The sequence below is a fragment of the Balaenoptera acutorostrata genome, chromosome 2, assembly GCF_949987535.1.
Source record: "Balaenoptera acutorostrata chromosome 2, mBalAcu1.1, whole genome shotgun sequence".
In the NCBI taxonomy this organism is placed as follows: Eukaryota; Metazoa; Chordata; class Mammalia; order Artiodactyla; family Balaenopteridae; genus Balaenoptera; species Balaenoptera acutorostrata.
In genome coordinates, this window is record NC_080065.1 from 34,918,307 (window position 1) to 34,932,390 (window position 14,084).

The following is a 14,084-nucleotide window of genomic DNA, read 5'->3' on the forward strand; positions in this document are numbered from 1 at the left end:
CTCCAAAAAGGCACGAGAATTTAGCCATAGTCCCGGGGGGAAAAACATACAAAATAAACATAGAAACTAGAACAAAACAACACAAAAAACAAACTCAAAAATGCAGCCTTTGAAACAAGCCCATGACAAACAACCCAAAGCCTTTCTGGTCCAAGGAACGTTCCCAGAGAGAGGGACGTGCCCAGCCCCGGGATTTCTAATATTCAGGCTTTGAGAAGCAGTGAGAACTTGATGCTCCCGAAGCCAGGGTTATATGAGTCCGATTCCCCAGCAGGGCAGTCAGTGTCATGCTGCTCTGTGGCCATGGTCTGAAGAGGCCAGCCGAGGAAGGGTTCTGGGGCACCCTCCACCAGACAACAGCCCCAAGTCCGTGTCCTACTTTGCGTCTTCATCAACGAGGTCCACTGTCCTCTTCAGGCTCTTTCCAGTTCGGTGGGGGGCTCCTCAGCTCTCTTCATGTGGATACAAGAGCCTGATCCAAGGAGATGCCTGAGTCACAGCTGTGGCTTTTAATCGCTGGTGGCAGAAGCTCCAGCCCTGCTCTGGGGTCCAAGCTCCTGGTCTGGAATAGCCTATTTTACACGACAGGGGAAAGACTGGTTCTAGGCAAAGTCTTCAATCGAGTGAAGCTTGGCTTTGGCGCTTTCAGTTTACCCTTTTCTCTTTCTTTTCCTTCCCCCTAGCTCTTTGTAGTTTAGAGTGTGCCATCCCTCACCCTACCGCCAGCACAATCATTCTAGAATTTTTCCATCCTCTTCAGGTTGATCGCATATTCACAGACTAAGGCAATGCTTTAAGCCAAAGGCATCCAGTTCTTAGGGTGGGATTTGGTGGCTTTTCGAGGAACAAAAGAGGTTGAGAGACATTTTCCTGGGGCATTGGGTGTCCCTGGTGACTCTGGACACACACCAGACAGGCAGGGTTTTGTTTCTTTAATCCCATGTTGTGTTGATCAAGGTTGTCTTGCATGGGCCTTAGGCAAAATGGATTCCCAGCCAAGAAACCCTCTTCTTTCTTCAGCCCTTTTTCCCCAGAGATGGAAGGGTGTTCAGTCCCCAGAAACTGGGAGGGTGTGAACAGGGCCCAAGTTTCTAGCCCCCTGGTGCTTAGTGAGAGGCCCTGGGTGGTTGGGAGCAGAGGGATTTGGTGAAAGTAGGAGGTGCAGTGCCCCAAAGCAGAAAGCCCGACGGCACCTGTGTGCATATATGTAGGTGCATGTACGTGTGCATGTGTGTGAAGCTGCAGGTAAAAGTCAAGTTCAGGGTCTGTTTCAGTTAGATGCCTTTGGCTGCAAGTAACGGGAAACTCAGCTCAAAATGTCTTAAACATGAAGGGTATTTATTATTTCACATAACAAGCTGTCCAGACTTAGACTGGATCCTGAGTTGATTAATTCAGATAATTAACTGTATTATCAAAGACCCATTTTCCTGCCTTGCTATCTTCAGCATATTTTCCAATGGTTATACCCTTTGTGGTTACAAGACAGTTGTTCATAAATGCTCATTAAATGGCTATAAATCATGGCAATATCCCATGCAAGTAAAAAAACGTTTTTTTTTCATGTGACTCTTTTAAAAAGGAAAGGAGTCTTTTCTAGAATTCTCCTGATAAATTTCCTCTGTCTCATTGGACAACAGTGGGTCACATGCCCACCCCTAAACCAGTCACTGCAAGAGAAATGGAACCATCGTGATTGGCTTGTACCAATCAGTGTATCCAAGGCAAGTGAGGGAAAGAAGGAAACTTGGGCAAAAGATTGGGAAAACAGCTCTCTAGGGAACAGCCCAGGGCTGGATTGCTCTGCACCTGGCCTGGTGAAGAAGTCAGTATCATGGACCCTGCTCCTCGCTCACCACTCTGAGACCCTGCCTGGGGAGGGCAAAATTGATCTCTTCCTGTCTAGCTCAGGCTCTGGGAAGCCTTAGACAAAAGTCCCCTCCACTGTTCACTATGGAATGTACTCTGCAGCCTCAGGCCATGTTCGTGAGACAGAGGGATGGTACACATAACAGGAAAATGGACAAAGAGCTTTTTCCAGTAGTGCCATCTTAGGAGCAATATTAAATTATGTTTACTCTTATCTCACCTTTTATTTAAGGACCTCATGGTTGCTTTTCTCCTTATTGCAGATGAAACACTGGTCAATTTCTAGGGAATCTGGATCTGTGAACTAGTCTATTCCCAAGAATTGTTAAGAACATCCCAGAACTGATAGGGACACATAATCACGTGATCCTATTCCCAGCCAAAGCTGTAGGGCCGGGACCTGACCTTCCTGACCACCCCTTCCTTCCTCTCATCTTCCTGTTCCTCTCCACCCTGCTTTTGCCCCAACACCCCTCGAGACCATTATCCCATCAAGGCACCTTCCTTGACTGACACTCTGCCCCTTGTCCAGTCATTCCTCCTCTGCCCTCAAGGATGTCATCTCCAGAGATAACCATCCACAGCCACGGTAATAGCCCAGAGTAGCTGCCAACTTGAACCTCTTGGTAATTAAGGAAACCACTTCCTTTTGAGGAATAGGATACACTTTCCCAAGGACCCGTGAGTGGTAGTACAGGAAAGAGGGAAGACTGAGGTGTGTATTGGGGGTGCAGGCTGGGACCGTGGCATTGGCCACAGTCTGGCTGATCTGTGACTCATCAAATGCTCTCTTGTGGCATTTGACCACACCTGGGGAGAGAGACAGACTCCAAACTGCAGAATGAGGAGGTCAGACCTTTAGACCCATGGCATGACTCGTGGTGGTGATGCCTTTTCTAATCTCCTGGTAGTAAGAGTCAGAAATGTCAGATTATCTTTATAATTGGCAGACAAAACTGGGATTCCTCAGAAATGAATGTTGGTGGAGACTGGTTGATTTGATGTAACTATTTGTGTATTTCCTCCAGGGTGTCAGGATCCAGATCAAATGCATTCATGAGGTTTAAGACAACTGCTAAAGATGGCCTGTTGATGTGGAGGGGAGACAGCCCCATGAGACCCAACAGTGACTTCATTTCCTTGGGCCTTCGGGATGGAGCCCTGGTGTTCAGGTAACTCCTACTCCAGCTGCTTTCTACATCACCTTGCGATTTTTCTCAGACAGTACAGATCACGCCAAACGGAGGGTTGCAGAAGGAGCCAGAACACAGTCTGCTAGAATGAACAGCTGCCTGCAGCTCCGAGTTAATTTGAGGCTCCTGGTCTTTCTTTCCAATATCCATCCCTAGAGCAGCAGTTGGTCAGCTATAGCCTGACGGCCAAATCTGGCACACCACCCATTTTTTTTTTTTTAATTTATTTATTTTTGGCTGTGTTGGGTCTTCGTTTCTGTGCGAGGGCTTTCTCTAGTTGCGGCAAGCGGGGTCCACTCTTCATCGCGGTGCGCGGGCCTCTCATTATCGCAGCCTCTCTTGTTGCGGAGCACAGGCTCCAGACGCGCAGGCTCAGTAATTGTGGCTCACGGGCCCAGTTGCTCCGCGGCATGTGGGATCTTCCCAGACCAGGGCTCGAACCCGTGTCCCCTGCATTGGCAGGCAGATTCTCAACCACTGCGCCACGAGGGAAGCCCACACCACCCATTTTTGTAAATGAAGTTTTATCAGAATACCGCCACCCTCATTCATTTATGTACTGTCAATGGCTGCTTTCACGCGCCAGTGATACACTTGAGTAGTTTCAATAGGGACTGTACGGCAAAGCCTGAAATATTTATTATCTGGCCCCTTAGAGGAAAATTTTGTGACTCCTGTTCTAGTATGTTACTGCCATATACTCCCCACTTACAAATTAGGAAGTAGTCGAAAGAGGACTTTGATCCTGCCAAGCATGGACTCGGGTACTTGGCCCAGTGCCCTCCAGCTCAGGAAGATCTGAAGATTTAGTCTCGAGACCTTTCTTTATATTCTGACTCTGCTCCCTATTCACTCTGGAGCCTTGGGAAGGAGAATGCCTGCTTTTTCCAATCTCCCACTGCAGAGAACAAAGCACAGATTCATATCTCAATAGGGCAACCCAACATTTGGATTTTTAAAAGTGCTTCTTGGGTGATAACGGATAAGCCAGTTCCAGAAGTTTTAACATCTTTTACGTGAGTTCAGACTGCTCAGATTTGTCAAATGGGTACCTATGAAGTAGCTAAAGGATTACCTGGACGACTTCTCACCACCAGAAGCTGGGTGGCAGCTGGGTGCCGGCGGGATTCCCAAGGGGCAGGCCCCAGCTGTGTAATATGAAAAAGCTTCTCTAGAGGTTGTGATAGCACAGCCTCACTCGAGGTTAGAAATATCTTGTTTAGACCAGTGGTTCTCAAACTGTGGTCCCCGGACCCACAGCATCAGCATCTCCTGGGAACTTATTAAAAATACAAATTTTCAGGCTCCACCCCTGACCTACTGAACCAGAAAAACTCTAGAGGTGGGACCCAGCAATCTGTTAACTGTTTCTCCACGTGATTCTGACACCTGCTAAGGTCTGAAACCCCTACTCACCATCTGTTCCATGGGGACAGGAGTTTCTCTGGCTTTCCCTTCTTTAATCCCTCCTCTGGTGACTAGCACAAGTGTTCACTAAATGATACGGAATTAATTGGAATTGAAATAGATGAAAGTGAGAGCGGAACTGCAGAGGAGATGATGGCTTAATTGTGGGGCTTCAGTGGGTCATGCGCTGGGATTGCTGACAGCCAGGGTAGAATGCTGTGTCTTTGCAATTCGAACAAAAGGCATTTCGAAAGGAAATGTCACTTATCCAACACCACGCTTGCCCCTACCTAGCAGAGCGCGCTCAGCGATGCGGCCCTATGGTTGTTGGGGACTTTGGGGAGCCGAGTGTGTGGTTGAAAGCTGGAGAGAGCAGTTCTCACCACCTCCGTCCCCTCCCCCGGGCCCTGAGGTCAAATGCTGAGCTCTTCACACCCCAGTTTCAGGCTGGCTGCGCAAAGCCATTTTCTTGTGGTTTTCCTGTGGTTAACCTCGCCAAGGCCTCAAGTACTTGATTGTGCCCAGAAAAGGGAACTGAAACAGTAGCTCAGCCGTGGGTGGGAGGCCCAACTTCCCCCTAAACCGCCAGCGAAAACCCAGCTGGACAGGGAAGCTTGATCTGCTCGGGGCCCCCTCACAGCCCCCGCTGGCTCTCACACCCGGCCCTGGGCAGACCCCCAGGCCCCGGGGCACCCTTCTTACCACTCCACGCCATCCCGATGTATTTCTTTTCTTACCATCTCTTTCTCAGGTTTCTGGAAATAGGCCCCGTGCTGTCCTCTTAAGCCTGGAGTTCTGGCTGTGCTCTGCGTAAAGGGTACACCACAGGAGGCAGGCAGACATCTGAACTCTTCCCTGGGCCCCAGGCCCGGCGCGGCTGCTTTGCTGCATTTCCTGCCTCTGGGCAGCTACTCCCCCCAACATTACTCACCCGACACAGAAGTATGGAAGCCCTGCGGGAGGCTGGGCACAGAGAGGAGTCGGAGTGTGGCCACTGGTTTGAAATTGTCAGCATACAGAGAGTCAGCTGCGGGTCTCGTGTTAGAGGTTACCGGATTCCTGGGCTCACACCCAGAGGTGCTGGTGGAGGAAGTCCCGCTGAGCGCCAGATCCTCATTGGAAGCCATCAGGAACCACCACGCCCTGAGAAACAGGGTCTGAAGCATGGGCTTCAGAGTCAGACGTGCCGGGTTCCCACGGCCACGTGATCTCCTGCAAGTTACCCGACCTCCGTAAAAGGAAACGGTTAGTCATGAGGACTGAATGAGTTAATTCATAGAAAGGGCTTAGTGCAGGGCCTGGCATATCTAGTTATTAGTGATCATGATTACCCCTGATCGGGTGTTTTCTATGTTCTAAAAACTCTGATCGCTAACATATGTCAGGAAGTTGGCACAATATCTACTAAATAAAATTTAGCTATTATTATTGTTATTGTTGTTATTAATCTGAATAAGGCCCTGCCCTCAAGCAGTTTACATCAGTGGAACCTAGAGAGTGAACTGGTTGATTGGGTAGATGAACCATTTTTGAGGTTTTGGTGTTTGATCCAGGTCCAAAGCAAACAGTAGGAAACCTAAGATAATACAATATAATCTCAGCTTTCTTCACCTGAATGCTTGTCCTTTTGCTAATTTAGTGCTCAAAGCACTTCAGCCAGAGAATAAGGAAAAACAGTGGAATTCTAAAAAAATATTATGTATGGTTTTGGTGCAAGGTTAAGTAAAAGAAAGGGAATCAAAATGCTCAGCGAAGAGTGTGGTGTTTGCTGTTTGTTTTGTTTCATTTTGGTTTATGATTATGTTTAGGGCATGAAACCAGGTGTGTGAATATCACTTTACGGGCGATCTTTCCCACTAATTTTCCATGTGACCTTGATAACATTTTCATGCTGCAGAGAAAGGAAAGCAGTCTGACATTAGCAAAGTACCCTGTGCTATACTTTAAAGGAGGCCTAAGTATAAGTGCCACCATAAGGACCCCACCTGATGGCATTTCCTGGTGGCCCACCTTGGTGCTCAGCCTCCTAGCCTTTCGTGAGCACCAAATTGAGTAGGTACACTTGGATCAGGATAACCGATTCACACGAACCGGATACACAGGACATTGATTGATAGAGAAACCAGTCGTGCATTTATTCATTTATTCGTTCATTCACATGTTTTTACCTTTTTAAAAAAATTGAGGTATAACTAAGTGAAGTGAGTCAGAGAAAGACAAATATTATATGATATCACTCATATGTGGAATCTAAAAAAAATGTGATGCAAATGAACTTATCTACAAAACAAGCACACTCACAGACAGAGAAAACAAATTTATGGTTACCGAAGGGGAAGGGGGTTGGGAGGGATAAATTAGGAGTTTGGGATTAACAGATACACAGTTCTATATATAAAATGAACAACAGGGTCCTACTGTATAGCACAGGGAACTATATTCAGTATCTTGTAATAACCTATAATGGAAAAGAATCTGAAAAAGCATATACATAGACTGGTGGTGTACACTTCCCTGTACACCAGAACCTAACTCAACGTTGTAATTCAACTATAGTTCAATTTTTAAAAAATTGAGGTATAATTTACATAAAGTGCAAAATACTAGGTGTACAGCTCAATACATTTTTAAACATGTAAACACCTGTGTAACCACCACCCAGAACAAGGTATAAAACATTTCTCCACCCACACCCAGGAAGGCTCCCTCATGCCCTCTCCCAACGAAGGCAACCACTATTCTTGGTCATTTATTATTTAAAAGAAAGAGAAGTTCCAGGGTGATGTATCAGGTGTCTGGGGGAGCAGGAGGTTATTCGGAGGGTCTGAAATCAGAGAGAGTCGAGGGGGGTTGGAGAGTCAGGCCGAGATGTGGCAACTGGGCCACGCCACCACCTGCAGTGATGGCTGGATTCCTGTCTGCTGGGTTCAGCGTTTGCTCCCTTGAATACAATCTGGCTCATTGCATGAACAGGCATGTTACCAGGCTGGAGAACAGAAGAAGAAGGCCCGTCCTTTGTCCGAACACAACTGAAAAGGTTTCCATTCACTGGATTACAATCACATTCCAGTCCAGTGCCACTGCAGCTATACCCAAGTCACCTTGATTCTGAGACCTGGGTGTTTCTGGACGTTCTGGTTACATATTTACAGCCTGTTGGTTTACTCTCACACATGACTACTCTTCCAGGAGAGGCTTGATAAGTTTATCTCTTGGCGGCAACTTTCTCCTATTGCTAGTTCCCCCAGGTTGTATTGTTTGACGCTATATCCAAGCTGCATTAAGTACTGCATATATTGGGGGCGGTGGGATTATTTGTTTGGCTCCTACTATGTGCTGTGCTCTTTACATATGTTATCTTACTGAATCTTCCCTAAGATCCTTCAGGGAAGGTATTAGTACCCCATTTCACAGATTAGAAAATTTAGGCTCAGAGAAACGAAGCAAATTGCCCAAGATCACAGAACTAGTAATTGGCGAGACTGGGAATTGAGGCAGATTCATCTAATCCAAGTGTCTAGGCTCTTTCTATCGCCCCGTTCTGCCTCTCATAAAAGCCCACATAGTAATTCAGCCCCAGTAATTCAGCTGGTTGGTTTCTGCCAACCAGCTCTCAGCCCTGCCTTATACTCATTCATTTCTTCAACAAGCATTTGGCCACTAAATAATGAAATCTGAAAATTCCACCTCCAGGCTGCTTCATACAAGGAGACACTTGATGTGGGAAAATTCATTAGAAAACAGTGGATTTTTCTGGGTCAGAGCAACAGCTTTGTCTCAGAGTTTGTCAAGTCACCCGAGTTCTATTCTTGGTTAAATGTCGATGGGCTGTGTGACTTCTTTGAGGCTCCAGTATTAAAGAAAGGACCCATAGTGCTTTCCCTGGGGAAAGCCAAAGCTTTCTATTCTTGCTCTTTTCTTATACTGAGTGCATGCAAGAGCTCAGTGGCTAATGCGGGTTTCCTCTCAATATTCCTATTTCTTGGCCAATGAGCTGAAGGAGAGACATGTCCTCTTACAAGATGAGAAAAGGGTTGTCCAGGTGGAATACATTTTCCTTCAAAAGCATGATTACATAGGCTTTATTATTTTATCAAGGGGAGGTCTAGGCAGCTGGTCCAGTGCCCAGCCTAGAATAGTCACTCACCAAATATTTGTTGTATTGAATTAAATTAGAATAATTGAATGAACAGTGGACTAAGAGGGTTATTTCTCTCTGGTAAACAACATATGCATGTCTTCTGATCCCCTTAGCATATCACAGTATCTGGCAACTGAAATAGGAAATAGAAAGCTACCAAGTAAAATGTGGCAGGGTGGGAGGCAGGTAAGACATCAAGTTCAAGTCCTATATGTTAGCTTTGAGATTTTAGGCAACTTCCCATAAATTCTTTGGGGCTCAGCTTGCTCTGCAATGTTTTCTTCTGTTTTGTTTTTTGAAAAGTAAAAACACATGTATTAGTTTCTGAGGACTGCTATAACAAATTACCACAAATTGGGTGACTTAAAACAATAGAAATGTATTCTCGCACAGTTCTGGAGGCGAGAATTTCAACCTGGAGCTGTTGGCAGGGTGGCTTCCTTCTGGGGGCTCTGAGGCAGTCTGTTCTATGACTCTCCCCTAGGTTCTGATGGTTGCTGGCAATCCTTGGTGTTCCTTGGCTTATAGATGCATCGTTCCAGTCCCATCTTCATGTGGCGTTCTTCTCTGTATGTCTTTGTCTCTGTGTCCAAATTTCCTCTTTTTATAAGGACACCGGTCATATTGGATTTAGGGCCTCCCTAACCCCATATGACTTCCTCCCTAACCCCATATAACCCCCTTATAACCCCTCTTAACTAATTACATATGCAAAGACCTTGTTTCCAAATAAGGTCACATTTTGAGATTCTGGGTGGACATTAATTTTGGGGGGATACTATTCAACCTAGTATTGATACAACACATTACAAATGATAAAGCCCTTTTGTTCCTTATGCTCTAATACTGTACATAGAGCCTAAAATAAATCAACCTTGAGGACATTATGCTAAGTGAAAAAAGCCAGTTACAAAGAGACAAACACTGTATGACCCTACTTATACAAGGTACCTAGGGCAGTCAAATTCATAGAAACAGAAAGTAGAATGGTGGTTGCCAAGGGCTGGGGGAGGGCGAAATGGGAAGTTGTTTAATGGGTAGAGGGTTTCAGTTTTACAGGATGAGAAAGTTCTGGAATTGGTTGCATAGCAATGTGAATATACTTAACACTACTGAACTGTACACTTAAAAATGGTTAAGACTGTAAACTTTACCACAATTAAAAATAAAAAACCAGTTTTGGTCACTCATGGCCTAATCTGGGGACCTAGTGTCTTTATAACATTGTTTTGTTTTGTGTTAAAGAAACTACATCCTGAGCTCCAAAGAACTTTCTCAGTGAGAATCATTTGTGAACGACCATCGGTCTGTACATCAGTGTTTTATTCTGTTCTCTGTCTTGTTCTTCTCCGACGCCTTTAGCTATAACCTGGGCAGTGGTGTAGCATCCATCATGGTGAATGGTTCATTCAATGACGGTCGGTGGCACCGAGTCAAGGCTGTTCGGTGAGTACCTGCCACAGTGTGAGACAGAGCTGACGCCATGTGCTCTCCAATTCCCTTTAGTCCCATTTCCTGTTCCCCATCCTGGCCTGGCATCCAAGTATCCTTGATCCGGGTCATTAGGGCATCTCGGTACCAACTCCCACCTGTGCCCTTTACTAACACTAGCAGGCCAGAGAGGCTGAACTCCCAAATCTTCACTCAGCAGAGATCTTCTAGAGAAAGAATGTCGATGGCTAAACTTGAAGAAGCCCTCACCTTCCAGGGAGATCTAGATATCTCTAGTGAGATAAGATTTCAGAGCAGGTGGACTTTGAGGAGATTCCAGAATGCTGGGAGCCAGGTCTATACCCCACAGTAAGAAGAATAGGAAATCCAGGTATTCCCCCAAGGCAATTACTGAGCCAGATCACAGCACAGTCAACAAAAGCCATCCAGCACACAGGGCTTCCAGTCTGTTTCTTGGCGCTCAACACTTATCTGTGTGGCAGTCGGGGATCACTAGGCATTTGAAAAAGGTTTCCAGTATGAAAGATGGATATCAGAACAAATAGATATAACAAAGCAACTTGGAGGAAACAGAGACTATGAATGAAAACAATGATGAAAACATTAATATCATCAGTGAGATAAGAGAGGCTATTAACCCAAGAAACAAGAAGTGATTGCTATAAAAAAGGAACATTAAAAGACCAATAAAGAACTCGTTAAAAAAAGAGGAAGAAAAGAAGGAGAAGGAGGAGAAGTGTGGCTGCTTTTTGGAAACCACCTTAAAAAACTGCAAAGCCCTTGCCACAGATGACCACCTCCATTCCACTGTCCTCAGAGTCACTTTTGGGTGACTCTCTGGGTCCTTTAGAAACCTCAAAGCCATTCTTCGTCCTCCCTGAGAGTAATCTTCTACCAACAAAGACTACTGCATTGGCTTCCCATTGTGCTTAGAATAACATCCACACTCACCATGCGTCACCATGTCACCACCACTCCTCCTGTTAAAGTTCTTCTCTGGTTCCCTCTCACCTTCAGGATAAATTCTAACTAAGCTCCTTATGCCCCTCACCATCTGCTTCTGGCTTCATCTTTTACTACTCTGTTCCCACCTCTAGAATTCTGTATGTTCAGTCTGTACCAACCGCCATGTCCTTTCTCTCTTTGTCGTTACCACTTCCTGTCTGCATTAGCCTTCTCCTTCACCTGACCCACCCAGCCTTCAAAACGCATCTCAGAATCTTTTTTTCAGAAGCTTTCCCTGGGCTTCTGTTGTCATCCTGTAGAATTCCACAGCTCCCGGCCATTCTTCTACCATAGAGTGGTGACACTGTGGGATCACCGGCAATTTGATTTTTGTTTGTCTTAGGAATTTCCGTGGTTTTTTGTTTGTTTGTTTTTGTTTGTTTCATTTTGGCAGCTCCATCATTTAGTATAGTGCCTGGTGCTTAGTAAGGATTTCAATAATACATTTGTATTAAAATGAATGCATGACTGAATTAGTGAATGAAGCTCCAAAAATGGCGGCGGTTTTTACAGGGATGGCCAATCAGGAAAGATAACTGTGGATGACTATGGGGCCAGAACAGGCAAGTCACCTGGCGTGATGAGGCAGCTCAACATCAATGGAGCGCTGTATGTGGGTAAGTGACCTTGACCTTTGACGAAACCTAAATTATGCCAGTGCATTTTCTTCTTAGCCTTCCGTTTGTCATGCTGGGGCTTCCCAAAGCTGTGTACTTCACTGGATCAGTCAAATACTTGGAAATCAGGAAGCTCTCCAGATATTCCATTCTTCCATTTTCTGAACTTCTGACTCATGGCTGAGGGGTCAGGAAGCACTTAGATGCTTTTGTGCTGTGGACTGATCCACCAGGAAAACCCTGCTTTTCTTGTTTATAGAACAGGAACCTGCTAAATATAGCTCCTTGAATTCTCCCTGAGGAAGGAGGATCTGTCTTTCCGGCCCCCTCAGAGTTAGAATGAGTGGTATTTTTGTAAATAGCTTAGAACCCACTAACGCTGACACATCAACATGAAAAGATACCTCTGTATGATATTTCCTAAAAGTGAACTTAATCGAAAGCATTCAACATCAGTGTATTTCTCTCGGTTTAAGATAACATCACCTCTTACCACACATACTACATTTTGTTGACATTATACAACATTTCAAAATTTACCAGGTACTATTTGGTTTTAAGTGGTCAACTAGGTCAGAAATCACTTATGAGTTGGATACTTATAGTCTCTGATTGTGTATCAAATTGATCCAAGTCAGCTTGTTCCTTCAAGGATAATTATAAATTAGACAGCTGCGATGTCCTGAGTTCTAGGTACCGCAGCCTCACCTATCTTATCAGCTGAGGGACGCCTTGGTCAGTAGACACTCAGGCATACTGAAGAGACATCCTTCCCTTTGACTCACGTCATCTTCCTTTGGCTTCCTGGCAGGTGGAATGAAGGAAATTGCTCTGCACACTAACAGGCAGTACATGCGAGGCCTCGTGGGCTGCATTTCTCATTTTACCCTGTCCACCGATTACCACATTTCCCTCGTGGAAGACGCCGTGGATGGGAAAAACATCAACACTTGTGGAGCCAAGTAACAGCAGTTGGCTCTGCCCGAGGGACAGAACCTTCTATCCTGAGAATCCCGGGGGCCCCAAGACCTTGCCTGACACTACACACAGAGGCACGGGGACCAGGTGTGTTTCCTCTCATCAAGGAGCAAGTGCACCCTGATGGGAAACTAGGACCGAGACAAGAGTCCCTGGGTGGCCTTTCCTGCTGACATTCTGTGGGCCAAACCCAACGGAATGCTCTGTGTAGGAAACATCGGACTTTGTCCATTGAATGTGTAGTGGCCGCCAGAGATCACACATCACGGCGAATTTCCGAGCCTGTCTGCTGTAGCTCAATGACTGTGTTGTGATTCATAGTTTGTAAGAAAAACAAAAAAAAAAGAAAGAAAGGAAAAAAAAAAGAGAGAGAGAGACCCAAAGGGCAGTATTAAAATACTTCTCTCCTCCCATGACTCTTGACACTCTTACTGACAGCAGAATGACTGTAAGACCTTGAACCTCAAATTTCTCTACTTTGGTCCATGAATTACTAGGATTAACCCCTTCCCCTCCTCACTGGCTGGTTCAATGTGCTCTGACTATGAAAATAAGGATTAAGGGAGACTAGAGATAGAATCATAATTATAAAGCTGCCCCCCCCCGAAAGTTTACCTTTAATGAGAAATCCGTACTTTTTATAATGCAAATCTAAGAGAATGGGCGCCATGACTTTGTAGCTGTCCTTTTGTATGTGTATATTTTTATAGCTACAGATTGTCCATACAGTATACTTTTGCAAGTTTGGGTGGACAGCCCTGAATTCTTTGCACACTTCCTAAGAATTTTCTCCCAAAGGAGACTTGTCTGGGCCCTTTGTGGCATCAGCAGAGCAGGGTAGGTAACTTGGGGTGGGCACTTCGGGGAGCTGACGGTTCTCTCTCAGTAAATGGTGACTCAAGGAGGTGACTGTGAAGCTTCCAGAATAAGCAGATGGAAAGGCACATGTGTTACTGAGGTGGGTCACTGTCATTCTGGTTCTAAGTGGGGGGGTGTCTGTAGTGAACTTGAATAAAGAAGATGAAGAAGGCTACAGCACGTTCATTTAGTCGTTCGTTCACCTGTGGAGGGGTTACTGATCCCTCCCGAGGCGGTGTCTAGAAATGGACACGAATACAGTCAGTGTTTCTCAGGCTGAGCTGGGGGCGCCCTCAGCCTGGTCTGAGCATCTGGGCAAGAACCAGAGAAGCGGCGCTGCTTCCTTCTGAGCCATCACAGTGCCACTTTGCTACTTATGCGGTGACCCCAGAGACAGCTGGCTCACTGGCAGATCCCCATGGCAGGACTTGCTAAGGGCAAGTGAGATGAATGCTGCCACCAGAGAGGAGGGAAATGTGACCCACCTCACACAAGCACCTATAATTAGTCTCATCATGACTCTGCCCTTGCTTGTGCAGCAGGCGGTCAGCGAAGGCTTCGAGC

The 14,084-nt window shown here is 45.8% G+C and overlaps 1 protein-coding gene across 1 annotated transcript in view; it reads left to right on the plus strand.

The window, feature by feature from the left end:
- Positions 1-13,687, plus strand: part of EGFLAM (EGF like, fibronectin type III and laminin G domains) — a 169,227-nt gene extending 155,540 nt beyond the window's left edge. Inside the window, exons 20-23 of the mRNA XM_007192187.3 lie at positions 2,898-3,041; positions 9,973-10,056; positions 11,581-11,684; positions 12,496-13,687. Of these exons, the coding sequence (XP_007192249.2) occupies positions 2,898-3,041; positions 9,973-10,056; positions 11,581-11,684; positions 12,496-12,650 (487 nt within the window). The 3' untranslated portion in view covers positions 12,651-13,687. The remainder of the gene's footprint in view (positions 1-2,897; positions 3,042-9,972; positions 10,057-11,580; positions 11,685-12,495) is intronic.
- Positions 13,688-14,084: the final 397 nt, after the last annotated feature.